Consider the following 16442-nt stretch of genomic DNA (forward strand, 5'->3'; position numbering starts at 1 on the left):
TAGGAGGGAACTAACATTTGAGATCCTTATCTTCGGTGCTAAGAGCTTTACATATATTAAAACTACTCTCTAAAATGGGGCTCAAAAGTTCAAGTAATTGACCAAGTCTCAGCTAATAGTAGCAGAGCCAGGATTCAGCCTCGGTCTGTCATGACTCCAGTGGGCTCACTTCCTTCCCCACCACCATGTTCCCTTGGCCTTGAGTGAGCACAAGTGGGGAGAAAAGTAACGTTGTGGGGAAGGAAAAGATTTGTTAAAACTAGTCAAACATGCAAGTTTTTGTACACCACATAGAACAGAAGCAAGATAGAGGCTTAACAGTAGCTAATAGAGCAGACTTCAGTCATTCTGATGCAGTGAAGTAGCACCGCCCAGAGTAGAACATCTGATACTGTTTGTGCTGTGATGGTGGCTTTTTTTTTTAAAGGAAGCAGTAAGAACAACTACTCTAGTTGTGTTTCAAACTAAAGGAAGAAATTGATGAAAATAGTCTGTATTTGAACCAGTTTTCTAACATTCAAGATTTTATAATGAAGGGAACATTGCATATAATTAGATAATGTGTCTTAGACTTGAGGAAAGATTTCCAAGATCTGAATTCTAAAAAGAGAAAATAACACATGTTCATAATCATAATTCATTTCAAATTTAGAAAAGAAAAAGCATCCAAAAAATGAGTTGGCTTGCGTAGGGTGCTCTGTTAAACTCTTTTTTTTATGCCGTGTATAAAAATACAGGCACACGCAGGCTTTTATCGAGACTGGAATGGCAGAGGCCTGGAGCTGGGCTTATAAAATCAAATCATACAGAAGGGCATGAGGACTTAGCTGTGACCCTGAAGAGTCACTCATCTCTAGGGCTTCAGTTTTCTCATCCAAAGAATAAGCATCATACCTGTCTTGTCGATCCCATAGATTTGTGAGAGGTTTGGAAAACAGTATTGTGAATTGTAATATAAAAATGTATGTAAATCATTGAGTAAACAAATGCTTAAGGTTCAAAGCAAGAAAGGGAAGGGCACTGTACTTGACACGCTAAAATATTCATGGATGTCCTAATAAGCCTCTCAAGATTATTCCAAGGAGAATAGTCCTTCAGTTTGAAAGGGCAGAACCAACAGCATTAATAAAAAATTAAGCTCCAAGAAGCTGAGCGGCTGATAAAATGGCAAGATTTTTTTCCCGTTCCTCCAGGCAGATGTGAGATAGTGGGTTAGCGATTCAGTTCTTTAATTTCAGGAGAGGATGTCAACCCCACTTTGATTCGTAAAGTAGAAATATCTGCCTCCGAGAGATGAAACAATACCCACAATCCCAGGCCCCTGCTCCCCGGATTTGGGTGGAAAGCTCACTTCTAAGAAAGTATTCATTAGGAATGTAGACACACCCACTCGTGTGTGTGTGGAATGTTAGGGAAAGCTTTGCTGCTTCTAGGCAGCTGGTACCTTTTTTATTTTGGCTGCCAAGACATTCAAAACGACACCTTACAGATGAATTTTAATTACTGTGTAATATTCTACAGCATGTATTCTATTTTCTTTTGCCATTTTTCTGCCTTTTTTTTCTTTGCCTCATTTTCTTTTACCTGCTTATTTTTGCTGACTTTGATTTATTTTTACAATATGTAAGCTATCTGAAGTTCTTTTGGTGATAAAGTGTAAGTTAAATTATCTTGCCACATTAAACCTCAGGCTTCTAGGTGTAAACCCCTTGTGTGTAATATAAGAATGCTGAAATATGATTGCAGAGTCCTGTATCATATGGAGGAAACACCGAGAGATGATGGACTGGACATGGGAAATGTCTGACGTTTGACTTACACTGGTAAAACTGAAGAGACACACACACAGCAAAAGTCTGCAACCTTTTACAGTTTAGTTTGTCAGAAAGTAAGAATCATCACATGATGGAATGGACTTAACCCAGAAACTAAGCTGGTTCTACCCTCCCCTCACCCCTATTTTTGGATGGAAGGGAATGGAGGTTACCACCAGAGGAGAAGTTGTTTCTAGGTCTGCCACTGACTAGCTGAACTGAAACTGATGAGTCAAGTTTTTCTGAACTTTAGTTTATTTATAATACAGGGAATAGACCAGAAAATCTCTAGTTTCTTTTAGCATTAACTCTTTTGATTTGCACTTCAAAAACAATTTGTGTTACTGCTGCCACTGCTCAAAGAAATTTTTTTGAAACTTTCTGGAACAGCTTCCATATCCAGTTTTATGAAGTTTTCAAGAAAACTGAACTTCATAGCCACGTTTCATTTTGAACCAAATATGGCAGTAACTTGCTTGTTCACATCAGTTTATTAACCTCAAGTGACTTGGTTATTTCTACAACTAAAATCTTCCTCAGCAGGAAACTTGTCCCTATTAAATATGTATAAAATTTTAGGTTCTGCTCCAAGAAGCAATTCAAAAATATTTTGAACAATGGCAGCATTGTTGGCATTAATATATAGCTTTCCAAGGGACAAGGCACATTGACACAGTATACTGTTTCACAAGACTTTAAAGACTCATCCTAATTAAAGAATTGTTAAATGTGAGAAGGCTTTAGAATTGATGAAATATACAGTATATGTTTTTAAAAGCCATTACTAATATTTAATAGATATATCTCAAACTACCTTTTTCTATTCAAACAATTTTAAAAGCTTAGATTAGGACACATCTCTAATTGTAAAGCTTTCCTTATTTTATCTGAATGGCAGTGGTACCCAAACCTGGCTGCACAATGAAATCACCTATAGGGATATGTTTTTTAAACACTGATGCCTGGCCCCCACTATCATATGTTGTATTGAACTGCTATGGAATGTGACCTGGGCAACAGTATTTAAGTCTTCACAGGTGATTCTAATGCACAGCAAAGTTAGCACTGTACTTCAGTATCTATCTGATACCACTTCATTGAAGTCTTCTGAAGTAGACAAAATATTCTCAGAGTTAAACATACAATGGGACGGGAGGAAACGATATTCTGGGAGAAGACAACCCTGCTGTTCACAGCCTATTTATAGTTCAATTTTGGTTTTGATATGGAAAATTTTCATTAAACAGTCATGTGATACTTTAACTTGTCATATATTACATCATTTAAATCCTGAACTCAAAAGCATTACTGCCAAGATGGAGTGTCCAAAAAGATGGTCATGGGTGCGTAAAAGTGAATTAAATACATGTCAATTCAAATGCAGGTACACCTCAGAGACTTTGGGGGTTCAGTTCCAGACCACCACAATAATGTATCGCAATAAAGTAAGATGGATTTTTCTGGTGTCTCAGTGCAGGTAAAAGTTATGTTTACGCTACCCTGTATTAAGTGTGCTGCAAGAGCATTATGTCTAAAGTGTATACCTTAACTTAAAAATATTTATTGCTAAAAAAATGCTGTCAGTGAGTTGTAATCTTTTTGCTGATGGAGGGTTTGAAATACTGTGAGCATTACCAAAAAGTGACACAGAAGTGAGCAAAAAAAATGATGTTGGAAAAACAACAAATGATTGTGCTGGTAGACTTGCTTGACCTGGGGTTGCCAGACTTTCAGTTTGTAAAAAACACAGTAAAGCGAAATGCAGTAAAACGAGGTATGTCTTAAGTCTCCTTGATGCACTTGAGTTTTCCAAAGGTCTGTTGGTATGATGAAGAGAGAAGTGCACTTGCAAAGGGAGAAGAGTATCTGCTCATTCTCATGAGGACTGGCATCACTGCACTGAGTTCCCCCAGAATGTAACAGGTTTTAATTATGGAGGACAATGATTACAACAGGCTAAAGTACAGACAAGTCACAGCCACAGAGGACTTGTGCTGTCAGCAGTGAAGCTGTAATGAAGGGAAGAGCTGCTGCAATGGCTTTGGAACTAGAAGTAGGGTTTCTCTTGCTTCCCAAAAATGTGTTCTATAATGCCCTCAAAAAGGCCAAGAGACATAAAGAATCTCAGTATACTTTGTAAATAAAAGCCAAAATTTTGTCTTTGGGAGTTTATCTGATTAATTACAATTAAACATGACTTGTTTGTATACAGTGAGCAGAGATGCACTCTGCAGAGCGAAGAATGCTAGGTGTCAGGTAAACCCCTGGTAATGAACCAGGTGCCCCCATCCCTTATATTCTGGCTTCACAGCCACCTCCCCTACTGGAACTGCCTCTTTAGAGTCACTGTATCAATTCTGGCAGATTCTTCTTGCCTTATGGTGGGCAAGAGTGTCAAGTGGCACGACATGATGGGCCAAGCAAATGAGGCAAACCGTTGCCCACCGTATCTTGCAATGTGACATCTGTCCTATTAACTCTTTGAACAGTCCTTGATTTCCACAGCTGATTTCTTTTCTGCTCACCTAGCCCTTTGTCTTTATATACTTGATATTTTCAGTCTTACTTAAGAGTTCAGAGTAGACCACTCCTCACCCTGAATAGTTTCCAAGCCTATTTCACAAATATTTTGATGCCTGTCACCTCTAACGCAGTAAATATAAGGGAACTCAAATGTAGGTGAAGAAAGAGTGATCTGGAGGGAAGCTATCAATGGCATGGCTCGACAATATATAGGTACCAGGAATATTTGGGGAAATTTGTCACTATGTCTGTAGCCCAGAGATGCCTAAAACAGGAGTGGCAAGAGAGTATTGGGAAGGCTTGGGAAGATGGGCAGAGGCCAGATCAAAGGACTTTGAATGTTATGCTTTGCACTTTTGTCTTTCTAGTAAGAGATATGAATTTAAAGCAGTCATAAGGAAGTGATGAAATTCGCATCTTCCGAAAGCTCTCGGCTAGCAGCATGGAAAATGGACTAGAGGAACGCTTGAGAAGACAAGCAGTAAGGTAGGGAGGATGGGAAAGGAAGCTGTTTAGAAGGTACCATCAATAGGACTGCGTGAAAGACTGGATATAAGAAATAAGGTCCAGAATGGCCCTCAGGTTTCTCCTGGCATGAGTTAACGGGTTGCTGGTAATGTCATTTGTCGAGCTAAGAGGAACAGATTTTAGACAGAGACCTCAATTGGATGTTCAGGAGGAAATAGCCAGTAGGTAATTATAGAAGCCCATCTAAGACTTTCAGTCTAGCCTAGAATAATAGATCTGGTAGTAAAAACCATGTGTGTGGGTGAGATTATCTAACAATTAAGTTGAATCAAAATCCTAACAGTAAATACAACTATTCTATGAGGAAAAGAGCCCCATGATAAGTACTGTCTTTAAATGGGAACGCTGAAGGAAAACAAGGTAGACTAAGAAGAGTTGGTCAGGCAGGAAGTAAACCAGAAGCGGTGTGTCATGGAAAACCAAAAGAGAATTTTAAGTAGGGCAACCACATGAAACAATGAATTACTGTATGATTTGACTACTGGGTTACTGGAGACCTCAATGAGAACGGTTTCTAAGCCAGAGTTGACTGCAAGCTACTGAAGAGAGACAGAATGAGGGGCCATTAACTGCTGGAATGAGGAAACCATGGTGTGAAAGGGGAGAAGCTGCCGAGTACAGGAGGAAGGCACACCCACCTCCTTCCTGACACGAGTGTTAGAGGATGGACGCTGGAATAAGTAGATGCTCTTACAGCAAGGGGTCCAGAAATGGAGTTGACAGCTCATGACCTCTGTTCTCTACAAAGAGGTATACTGGTCATTTGGTAAGGAGTGTGGTGAAGGCTGGAACTGTTGCTGGAAGATGACCCAAGGAATAAATGAGCAGACTGCTGATCATTGTTCAAAAGCCTGGTGAGACTGGAAAATATATTGGCATCAAGTCATTGTTAGGTGGTTCTCTGACACACCAGACACAAAAAGCAAATACAAGTTATAATGATTAACAGTTTGGAAGGGTTGAGATTAAAAGCCATACCACTGATAATTTCAATTGGAAGAAACATTCTTATCAATATATTCTGTCAACATGTATGTTTCCAAATCTAGACCTTTGGTGTATTTATTGAGACAAGAATGTTCAGGTAAAGTGGTGGAGGTAAACAAGTAGCCTTGGCTTAACCTAATTAGAACCGATTACTAATAGAACTGCTCGCTTAAAATGTCATTAGCTATCCTCCATGTGACTTAGATTGTTAGCAAATATGTTAACAAAACCAATAGATGTCTGAGTGTCTAATAAAATGCTGCACTTGGGAAGGGGTGGGCACAGAGTAAGCTACAACCTTTCCCCTAAAAAAGAATAATGGAATTCTAAACTGTCCAAACAAATGAAACTGCAAAAAAGACAACACAAAAAAGTGCCAAGGCATACAATACAGATTTTGAAAGCTGAAGTAATTGAGAAATGTTTTAAAAGGAGGTAGAATTTGAGATTAACCCCCAAATGGGACGAGAATCAAGTGAGTTTTTGAGCATTTATTAAAAAGTACCATTAAGTATGTTTATGGAAAAAAGATTACAAAGGGAGGTGTTATAAAAATCTACTGACCTAACCTAAGTAGTATCTGATCAAAAGCACAATTAAAGGCCACAAAATATTAAGTATCAGTTTATTTGAATTTCTAAAAGATGTAAAAATAGACAACTTTTCTTTGTAGTAGAAAGAGCATTAAGATGTGGAATCACAGGACCTAGTTTGGTGTGAAATTAGGAATCATGTAATCTCTCTGGTAGCTCCACTTCCTAATTTGTAAAAGGGCTAGAGTATTATTTGTTCTAACCCTCAAAAAGTGTGATTGAGAAACAGAAGGTCTGATTTTAAATATAAATTGTTTAACTGTGGCCAACATTAAAATAGTAAATTCATACGGTAAGTAGAACATTATAAGTTCATGACAGTAATTAGAAAGGAAGTAGAAACATGCAGATCATTGGCCAAATATTACTGTAACGGAACAAAACAAGTAGAATTTCTTCACGCAGTAGTTGGGAAGGAGAAATAGGACTTCTATTACTTCTTAACTAAAACAATGTGTCTCTACTAGCTTTTGAATATTATAAATATCACCAGAGACCAAAACACAAGATAAAATTTCATTTCTATATTTCAGAAAACCTACTTGAATACACTTTGAAACAAGAGTACAACAAAATAGAATATACTTCAAATGTTGAATATACAAACTATTATAGTTCAAATCTGAACACTGGTACTTTCCCTCTTAAACTTCAACTAAAAAAAAAAAAAGAAAGAAAAGAAAAGAAAAAAGAGAAAGGAAGAGAACTCCAGGTATCAGAGCTACCTGACAAAAATTCATGCTGAGTCTTAACTTCCAAGTGACAGGAGAAATGAAACTGATATGTCTGCAAGATGCCAGGGCTGAGTGACACAGGCATGTTATAGCAAAAGGCCAGAGCCAACTGTTAACTTGTCCACAATTAAGAAACTGACAGACTTAAACTACCATATAAAATGTTACATGTAAATTCTATAACAATACTGTGCTAGGTACAAGATTTTTAAAATTTTTCTTTTAATAAAAAAAGCTTTACACAAACAAGCCATTAGCTTATTTCAATAAAGAAAACCAAAAATTAGTCTAAGGCCTTTGTTTTAAATCAGCTTAAGCTATATGATATAAAAAAAACCCACACTAGATCTTTTTTGCTATCCTCTTTCTGAAGCTTTTGGATCCATTCTTCAATTCACATTCTAAAATACCTATATTAGCAGTCTTCACATAGCACCAGTTAAGTGAGTTCTGTGTGAACACAGTAATAATTGCTGGTATGCATATAAAATGCATCAAAAATTGCTATATGTAACAATGAGATCACCCATCCCAACCCCTCCCCACTGAAAACCATATAACCTCTTACAGAATGTTAGTGTTCCAAGTCTTAGTGTAACTTGATATTGTAGTGAGTTGCTTGGTCCCTTTCAATCCTTTTTATTGACGGGTTCAGTTGTTTCCTACTGTAAGAGGCAGTTTTCTGTCAGCATCTCAATATGTAGTTCATTTCCCACTGAAACATGGGATAGGTAATTTATTTCCAGTAAGTTTGATTGTTTTCTTATATGCAATAAAAATGTTTTAAAGTCTTTTGACTTCTCTTGATGACATCCTTGCAAATATTTATGTTAGTATCACCAACATTCTACAGCCCATGGGAGAGCTATTTTATTTCTCACATGTTACCAGTCCTTCTGTTTTCATAGTTACAGGAAGGGCAATAGCTGAAGGCGCACTGACAACCACCACATGGGTCACCGTCTTATTTCCATCTGCCGGTTTTTCTTCTTGTACCAGCTGCAAAGTTTTCACATCATGTTCCTGCTTTTTTGCCACTGCTTCTGATTTAACCTCTGGCCCCTTTATGACCGCACTGATAACTCGGGGAGGAGTCTGGCCAGATGCCTGTTGAGTAGGCACTGATAGTCTCATTACAGGTGTACCATGGGCTATTGAAACAGGGGTAAGTGCTCTCACAGCCAGTGGGGTTCCAACAATGTTAATGCTCCCTGATCCAGTCAGATTTGACTTTGTCTGCAGTTGACACTGTGCAAGTTGTGTAGCTGGGATGGTAATAATTTTGGCAGGCTGCATGGTGATTTTGTCTCCATTTTCAGTAGAGGCTGGCATCACAGTAGGGATTGTCTGAATAACTACCTTTGGAGAGGTTGCTGTTGTTGGGCTAGTGCTGGTTATTAACGGTGCACCTGCATTAACTGACTGAACTGCCACGGTTGAGATTTTCTGACCCAATGATGTCATCACAACAGGTACTTGCATTGCCACACGAACTGTCCTAGTAGATTAAAAAAAATAAAGTTGATTATATTCAATGCTAAATTATAAAACAGGTCTCTTGAGCAAAAAGATGAATGCAAATCCAAATGTATAAAACTAGTGCTCCCAAATTTTACAGATGTACCAAAAATCCCTGAAGTTTATAAAATACCATGAAATGAGTATGTTTTAAAAACTAACGCCTACATTTATTTCCATCTATAAAACCGTAAAAACCAATTCAGGTCATATGAGACGTCTACTTTAACAACAACAACAACAAAATACATTTAAAACATCAAGCACTTTTCAAAGTTTTGACACCAGCAGGTTCTTAGAATGCAAATATTAAAAGGGGAACAGATCACTTCTGCCAAGGAGATCTCTAAAAATTAAATACAACTAATGGTTTCCCCCTCACCTACCTTGGAGCTGCAGTTGCTGATACAGATGCGGTAGTAGGAGGAGACCTGGACGAAGCATCATGACCAGGGGAAGTGATGTTCACAACTCTAGCTACTCCCTTCTCTGCTCTGGAGCAGTTTAGAGGAGACGAGTTTTTCCCACCACGAACAGAAGTGGCTGCCTTCAAAAGACTTTCAGCAGACAGTGATACTCGTTCTAATGATTTTTCATCAGTAGCTGATGCTAAATCTTCGTTACAGGTTTCAGTTTTGTCATCATCTATGACCACTATGTTTTTGGGCATATCCTTGAACTGATATACAAGCCTCTGTCCTTCAACCTTTGCAAGAATACCCCTTTGGTAATAATATCTGTAAGGAAAAAGTACTAAATAAATCAAGTATATTACATTTGTCCCCTCAAAACAAAAAACACCATGTAGAATGGATATTAACAGAAACATTCACTTATTCCAAAAAGAGACACGGAAGAGCTCTTACTGCCTGGATTGTTCAAAAGGCTGAAATTGGAACCTGGTGCCGTAAGTCCTATAACTTTGAGATCTGTAATGTAGCTAAAAGCTCATTTTTTTCCTTAAAGGAAATAATTTAACCTAAATACAGAATTATTTTACTGTAGAGTTGGCCCTCCATATCCACAGCTTCCACATCCATGGATTTACCAACTGTGGATTGAAAATACTTGGGAAAAGATTCCAGAGAAGTTCCAAATAGCAAAACTTGAATTCGCCATGTGCTGGCCACTCTAAATGGCATTTACCTTGTGTTAGGTATTACATGTAATCTAGAGATGACTTAAAGTATATGGGGATGTAAGTGGGTCAAAAGCAAATACTTCATATAAGGGATTTGAACATCCATGGATTTTGGTATCCGTGGGTGTCCTGGAATCAATCCCCCTCAGATACTGAGGGAACAACTATATTTTACAGACACTGGTGAAAGTTCAGTTCTGATTTACATACGTCAGAAAAACAATCTGGTATTACGTGGAAAAATTACCTAAGTTGTGCTTAGTAGAAATGAATTTGTGGGTCATTTACAAATACCCTTAATTAGAAGAAGCCATGTACATTACAAAGTTATATAGTTTCTCAAACTGACAACTGAGGACAAATTTTCATATCAAGGTAAATCCATTGTAACAAATTTGCAGGAACTAAAGAGCAAATTCACAATTTGGAAACTGTAGTTTATTTGGGTATAATTTTCTTAAAGATGCACATTTTCTACAAAAATGGGACTTTCCAAAAGTGTTGAAATTTTAGACATCAGACCAAAGTCCTCTCTCCCCAACAGCCTCCAAATCCAAAAAGCTCCTACAGAAAATCCCCCCAAAATAAAAGTTGTAAGTAAGGGATTTTTAGAGCTTCTCTTTAAAACAGTTAATAGACAATGTTCTTACCTCAGAGCTCGTCCCATAGTTTCATAGTTCATGTCTGGCTTGTTCTTATGCTTCCCCCAGAGCTTAGAGACAGCCTTTGAATCCACAAGCTTGAATATGCCTTTTTCTCTCTGAGTCCACTTAATATACCGGGGACAAGTATTTTTATCTTGAAGTAGATCTAACAGAAACTCCCACAAATAGGTTGTGTTTCCTTTGAAAACAGTGATAGACACTGATTAAAAATTCATCAGCATAATTAAAAGCAAATATTTTCTTACGCTGGATAAAAAAATCATTTACTACTGGTAAAGCACAAATGTACTGAGAGTCTATCATTAAATACTTGACTCTATCAGCACTCATTTGAAATTGTCCAGTAAATAACAATACAAGAAATAAGTAACAGTTGAAACTATAAGCTGTATCACAAGACCATGCATAATTATGTTCCAGATGAATGACAGAAAATAATATCTGGGATTTCAGGGGTGAAAATAAGGTGGATTGGTAAGGAGGATCATTAAGTCAGAAGATGGCTAAGATTTGCATAGAAGAAAAGGAGGGAATCCGGGTAGGCAAAATAAGAGCATCGCTTTTCTTCAGGAGGGGAAGGGAGGAGACAGAAGAGTAGATCAGGCTTTTCAGGCTGCTGTTTTTCTCTCATTCCATTCATAAACTTCTAGGTGCAAAGGTTTTTAAATTGATGAAAGAAAAGAAGAGAGTCCTGAGAAGATTACAATACATATGCCTCCACTGAGCCACCAGGCCATCTCCTAGGGAGACAGGATAGATGCACTGCCCCTTAACTATCCTCACATCCAGCTCCAAGTCACAGGCTACTTGAGAAGAGCCCTGAGGGTGACAGGGCTTCCAAATCAAGCCACTCCTGCTACTCAATTGAAATGCTGACGTTCTTCCTCCAGCATTTCATTTTCATACTAGATTTCCCTCAAAATTCAATAAATCTATTAACCCACAGTTGCACCCAAGTGTGCATCTCCTGACCTAAAAAGATTAACCTCCAACTTTACATTGTTACACTTTTATTTCTGAAGCCCAAGTATATCAGCATCAATACCTACAAACTCTCACTATTAAACCATGCATAATTTTCAACTACAACTACATCAAGCTGTGCAGCTAGGGCATTATTATTTTGTTTATGACCTGGAGATTATCAGGCCCTATAAACTGGACAGGGTAAAAGTGAGCAGAGAACTTATTCTGGAAGAAATTTTTGTACAAAACAGACCGTGCCTTGTACACTGTAGGGATTTGAATGCTTCTGTGTCTGCTGAATTAATGAGACTCATCAGCATTCCTCAAGTTATCATTAAATGCTTCACCCCAGTCCCATTCCCAAGTTAAAATTAATAATTCAATTTCTGGTTTTAAGTAAAACAGAATTCAGAAAGCGAAGCCTTCTTCATCAGACAAAGTAGTTCATTAAGTCTATGAAGACATTATGATCATAATTGCAGAAGAGGAAACAGTGGCAGGATTTTTAATCCCAGTGTGACTATAATAACTTTAATCTTCATATTACAACAATTTGCCTCGGGGGGAGGGTATAGCTCAGTGATGGAGCCCATGCTTATCATGCATGAGGTCCTGGGTTCCATCTCCAGTACCTCCAGTAAAAAAAAAAAAAAAAATTTTGTCTCAAGTTTAATACACAATTGAAAATTTAATGAAAGGTGATTTTGATTGGTAAAAATAGGTTGTCACAAAATTTTTTTCCAATGTTAAAGTCTTTGTATATAAGAGATACCATTGATGATAGGAATAATTTTAAAAACAATAATAATTGTATATTTACAGTTTAATTTCCTAATATTTAGTACTATTATGTAAGTTTCAAAGTTTTCCATATAAATTAGAAGATAAAATCTAAGGTGTCAGAAATGCAAGACAATGAAAGACACACAAGGAAATAAAAGTTATCCTAAATGTGTCCCAAATTATTTGAATAAACAATTCCTGAGTAAATAAGAGTTTACTGTTACTCGATTTTTTTTTTGTCTAACTATATTTCTTGGTAGGGTTACTAGGTTTAATTTTTTTACTAGAGACTTATTTTTTGCTTTAATTATTTAAAATGAGATATATCAGACCTGAATATGGAATAAATTTGAAAATATTAATCTAAAATGTATCCAACTTCATATTGGAAATATTCATGGAAATGATGACTTTTTGGTTATCAGAACACATCTAAAACCTTTATTAAAATCACTTAAAATCAACTTATTAAGAGAGCAGAAAACATAAGAGGATTATTGCTACTTTTTAGTGAGAACATGCAAATTCTAAAGCAAATATAGTAAATTTTGTTCAGATATCCTTACTGACATGACTGAAATTTTGTTGACTGGAAAATTAAATTCACCTTGTACTGAATTACTGCATTGTTTTATCAGTTAAGAAATTTTGTATCAGAAAGTCTTAGTTTTGTAAACCTTTTAAAATTCTAAGCGACTCTACATGAGGATGAGAACTATTATACATACACACATCCTCTGGAACAATGGCTTTTAATACAGGTGTGCATCAGATTGCACTTAGGACCTTTTCCAAATTCAAACGCCTGCCCTCCTCCACTCCTCATAGTTTAGAATCTCAGTGGGGTAGGGGCTGGGCACAGTCTGAAAAAGCTCCTCACATGATGCTGATACAGTCCTGATTAAGAATCACTACCACAGACAGTACTCTCACCTGTGCATGTACTAGAAATGGTTTTCCTACAAAAGCAAAAATGTCACCTGACAGAAAAAAAAAAAAATCACACCTCTAAAACAGCCTCCCCAAATTACCTTTTCCTTCTCTGGGTTTCTTCTTTATACCTAACTCAGGAGACCCATTGGAAATTGGTGATTGCTGGGTCTTTGGTTTACGGCCAACTGAAAATATAAGATATTGAAACCATACATTGAAAATAGGAAAAATAAAAGAAGCATGATAGCAGGCTTTGATAGCATATTACTCATGAAACTAGACATTAATTTATAGATTAATATACTCAGTATATACAAAAGTTGCTTTTAAAAGGAGCATTAAAAGCACTTCAGCAATTTTAGATTACATGAGTTAGTTGGTAGTAATCTCGATACGGCAAGTCAGGTATTACTGACCTGTATTTAGGTGGTGAGAGCCTCAATTTGCTAACCTCTTTCCCAATAATGTAGCAATGAAAACAAATTGTAGTACAAGGTTTTTTGTTTTCTGTTCTAAAGAATTGTTAGAAAAAGCTTTACCTACCTATTGAAGAGGATCTGATAATCTGCGAAGCCCTTTGAGCTCAAATAAGGAAAAGTAAAAAATATTATTTTAAATACTCTACTGCTCTGAGCCAATCAATTCACCAGATTTAAGCATAAATTTCCTCACCTCAATGTGCAGGTACATTATAAGAGTAAACAATTCTTCCAGGTAATTACTTCATACATCTAATAAATGTGCCCTTCCGTTTGTTTCTCCTCACCTCTGCCATAAGGCTCTCAGACAGACTAGCATCCACAATGAACAAAAAAAGCAAGAGCTATGCTTCTCTGTAGTAAAGAAGGCATAAATCCGAAATACACTGTATTCAATCCTTAGCACTGATGGATGAATGCTAGCAGGTGAGGGGAAGCCTCAAAAAAAAAAAGAGACTGGGAATATTCAAGTATTTCATATTTTCAGATTAAATATATTATTACTGATTTGGTGATTGTCATACAGCTGGGATTTCTGATGTCTTTACTCTTCATTAGCAATGATTATCTTAAGCTAAATTAAAGTGCCTTAATTTATATTTCAAAAAGCACAGATAGCTATTATATTCTAGGATTTCACTATGGTTAATTCTAATCAATAAGAAGTATGCTTTGGCAAAAACTAAAATAGAAAGTTCACTGGTCTCCTTATTGACATAGAGCTAATTTATCAATTTAAATAGTATTTATATGTATGAATCAGTCAGTAGGAAGACTAATATCTTTACTGTCTCCTAAATTCAAGCACAAAAGCCCAACTTCCTTAATGGGAAGGTTAGCCCCAAAAGGCTAATTTTCTTATAAAGCAGCATTTCCCAAATCATATTCCTTGAGAAATAGGTTATTCATCAGTAGGAAAAAGGGCTCTATAGTCAAATTAACTTTTAGTACACAGCATGCTATCTTCTCTTGGAGATTCACAAAGCACATTAGTATATTAAAAGCTGTAGAAATTTTTTAAAAGGTTCTACAATTAAAAAATAACCTACCTAACTTTCTATGTCCCAAATGTACTTAACCACAAATAAATAATTAATAGTGTTATATGTAATTTTTCAATGGTCATTCATTCAGACTATCTATTTTCAAACATATAAGATTAGTATTAATTGGCAAATCATTTCCAGGTTTATATCATATCACCACACAGGCAGATCAACTTGGTTATCTAGAGGTCTTGGTTCCCTAAATGATCTCAGCTGTTCACAGGCTTTTCCCTCATCATTTAAATCTAAAAATTTCTTATTTTGAATAGTTCCTATAAGATACAACCAGCCAAAGGCTACAGTGGGCAGTGTATGCCTTTTATTTTTAAATTTTTACAGCAAGAAGTAATGCTTCCTTCTAAATTCTCTCATTGATGCCTTTCTCAAATACATATAATCTATACTACAAGAGGGAAGGCACTCTTATTCTTCATTGTATCCCTCACAGCAATGAGCACAGACCAATCTGAAACACTGCTAATAAATGAAAGAAAATACCATTGTTTCCAAACACAAGTTTTCCCTTATTTTTGCCTTTAATTTTTTCCCCCCATTCTAAAATGTGAAGAAACAGATAGGGAAGGAAATGGAATTAGATGAGTGTCCATCTATACAGGATTTAATTTCTTTCAAGTTTTACCTTTGATTCAAACAGGAAAAGGACCCACATTGCCTATCTTCTCAGGATGCTGAAGATGGGCTGGAGCCTTGGGCCTCACCCATTAGGATCAAGTGAGCAGAAGTTTCAGCAGAAGTGAAATAGTAAGTGGAAATACTCTTTACCCAATGGTGAATTCATTCCACTTAGAAGTCCTCATCTGCAATCTTGGTGTTTTAAGGCAGAAGTTACGGGGAACAAAATTGGGCCTCTTATTTTAATGCCCACAATGTGTAGGAAGATAAGTTATGAAAAATAGAGAAAATAAAGAATAATATTTTTAAGTAACCAAGTACTTAAAAGGATCAGAAAGTAGAAAAAGGTGCAGTGAATCTCTGATTTTCCTTTTGTGTTTCGAAAACCTGCTATAATCTCATTTCAGGCAACTACTTTTAGGGCTCAAATACTAACTCCTTTAAACAGTATGACACATTAAAAGGCTAAAAGACAAAACTAAAATCTCAGTTTGTTCATTTTTTTAGAATATCTAGTTAAGATAAAATCAATCATAAATCTACAGCATGTATTTCCTATGTTCCATGATGAGGAAAAAGATACCAGGAAAAATTTCACCTAATTTTCCAAAAATTTAAAATACACTCTACCTTTTTTCTTTTTCATTGGTTCATGGCTATCTGGTGATGTAGGAATAGGAGAGGTATCCATTGGTTCAGATTCTTCAGTTGACACCTCCACTACAGTTTCTGTAATGACATCTGGCCTCATAGCAGCATGGATAAATTCTGGAGTTGATACACAAGGAGGGACAAACACTTCCACTATAAAAAAAAGTTGAAAAATTAAAACTTCCCACCCCCATCAATGCTTCTTAATATGGACAATTCAATATTTAATAGAGGTAAGGTTATTAAGCAGTCATCAAAGCAAGATAAGAACTTGAATTTCATTTGCTGAATATACATTATGATCTAAAGTATGTAAGGAAATAAATGCAAAGAAAGTCAATCTGAAGCAAATGTTAATCCTATGGGTAAGGGGGGAGGAACGTGAGTAGTCAACCCCCGTGCTTCACACTTTTACATGCTTTCAAACTGTAGATTTTGAATTATTTGA

The 16442-nt window shown here is 36.5% G+C and overlaps 1 protein-coding gene across 21 annotated transcripts in view; it reads right to left on the minus strand.

Annotated features, from left to right (window-relative positions):
• Positions 1-2051: 2051 nt before the first annotated feature.
• ELF2 (E74 like ETS transcription factor 2) overlaps positions 2052-16442 on the minus strand; it is an 87662-nt gene continuing 73271 nt past the window's right edge. For 9 of the 21 annotated variants that reach the window (XM_032463639.1, XM_032463608.1, XM_032463628.1 and 6 more), the window contains 6 exons: positions 15974-16147; positions 13729-13767; positions 13284-13370; positions 10489-10681; positions 9084-9434; positions 2052-8677 (listed from right to left, as the gene is read on the minus strand). In XM_032463639.1, the coding sequence (XP_032319530.1) occupies positions 8050-8677; positions 9084-9434; positions 10489-10681; positions 13284-13370; positions 13729-13767; positions 15974-16147 (1472 nt within the window). In that variant the 3' untranslated portion in view covers positions 2052-8049. The remainder of the gene's footprint in view (positions 8678-9083; positions 9435-10488; positions 10682-13283; positions 13371-13728; positions 13768-15973; positions 16148-16442) is intronic. The other 12 variants (XM_032463647.1, XM_032463719.1, XM_032463722.1 and 9 more) reach the window with 5 other exon arrangements.

Source organism: Camelus ferus, chromosome 2, assembly GCF_009834535.1.
Source record: "Camelus ferus isolate YT-003-E chromosome 2, BCGSAC_Cfer_1.0, whole genome shotgun sequence".
Classification (NCBI taxonomy): Eukaryota; Metazoa; Chordata; class Mammalia; order Artiodactyla; family Camelidae; genus Camelus; species Camelus ferus.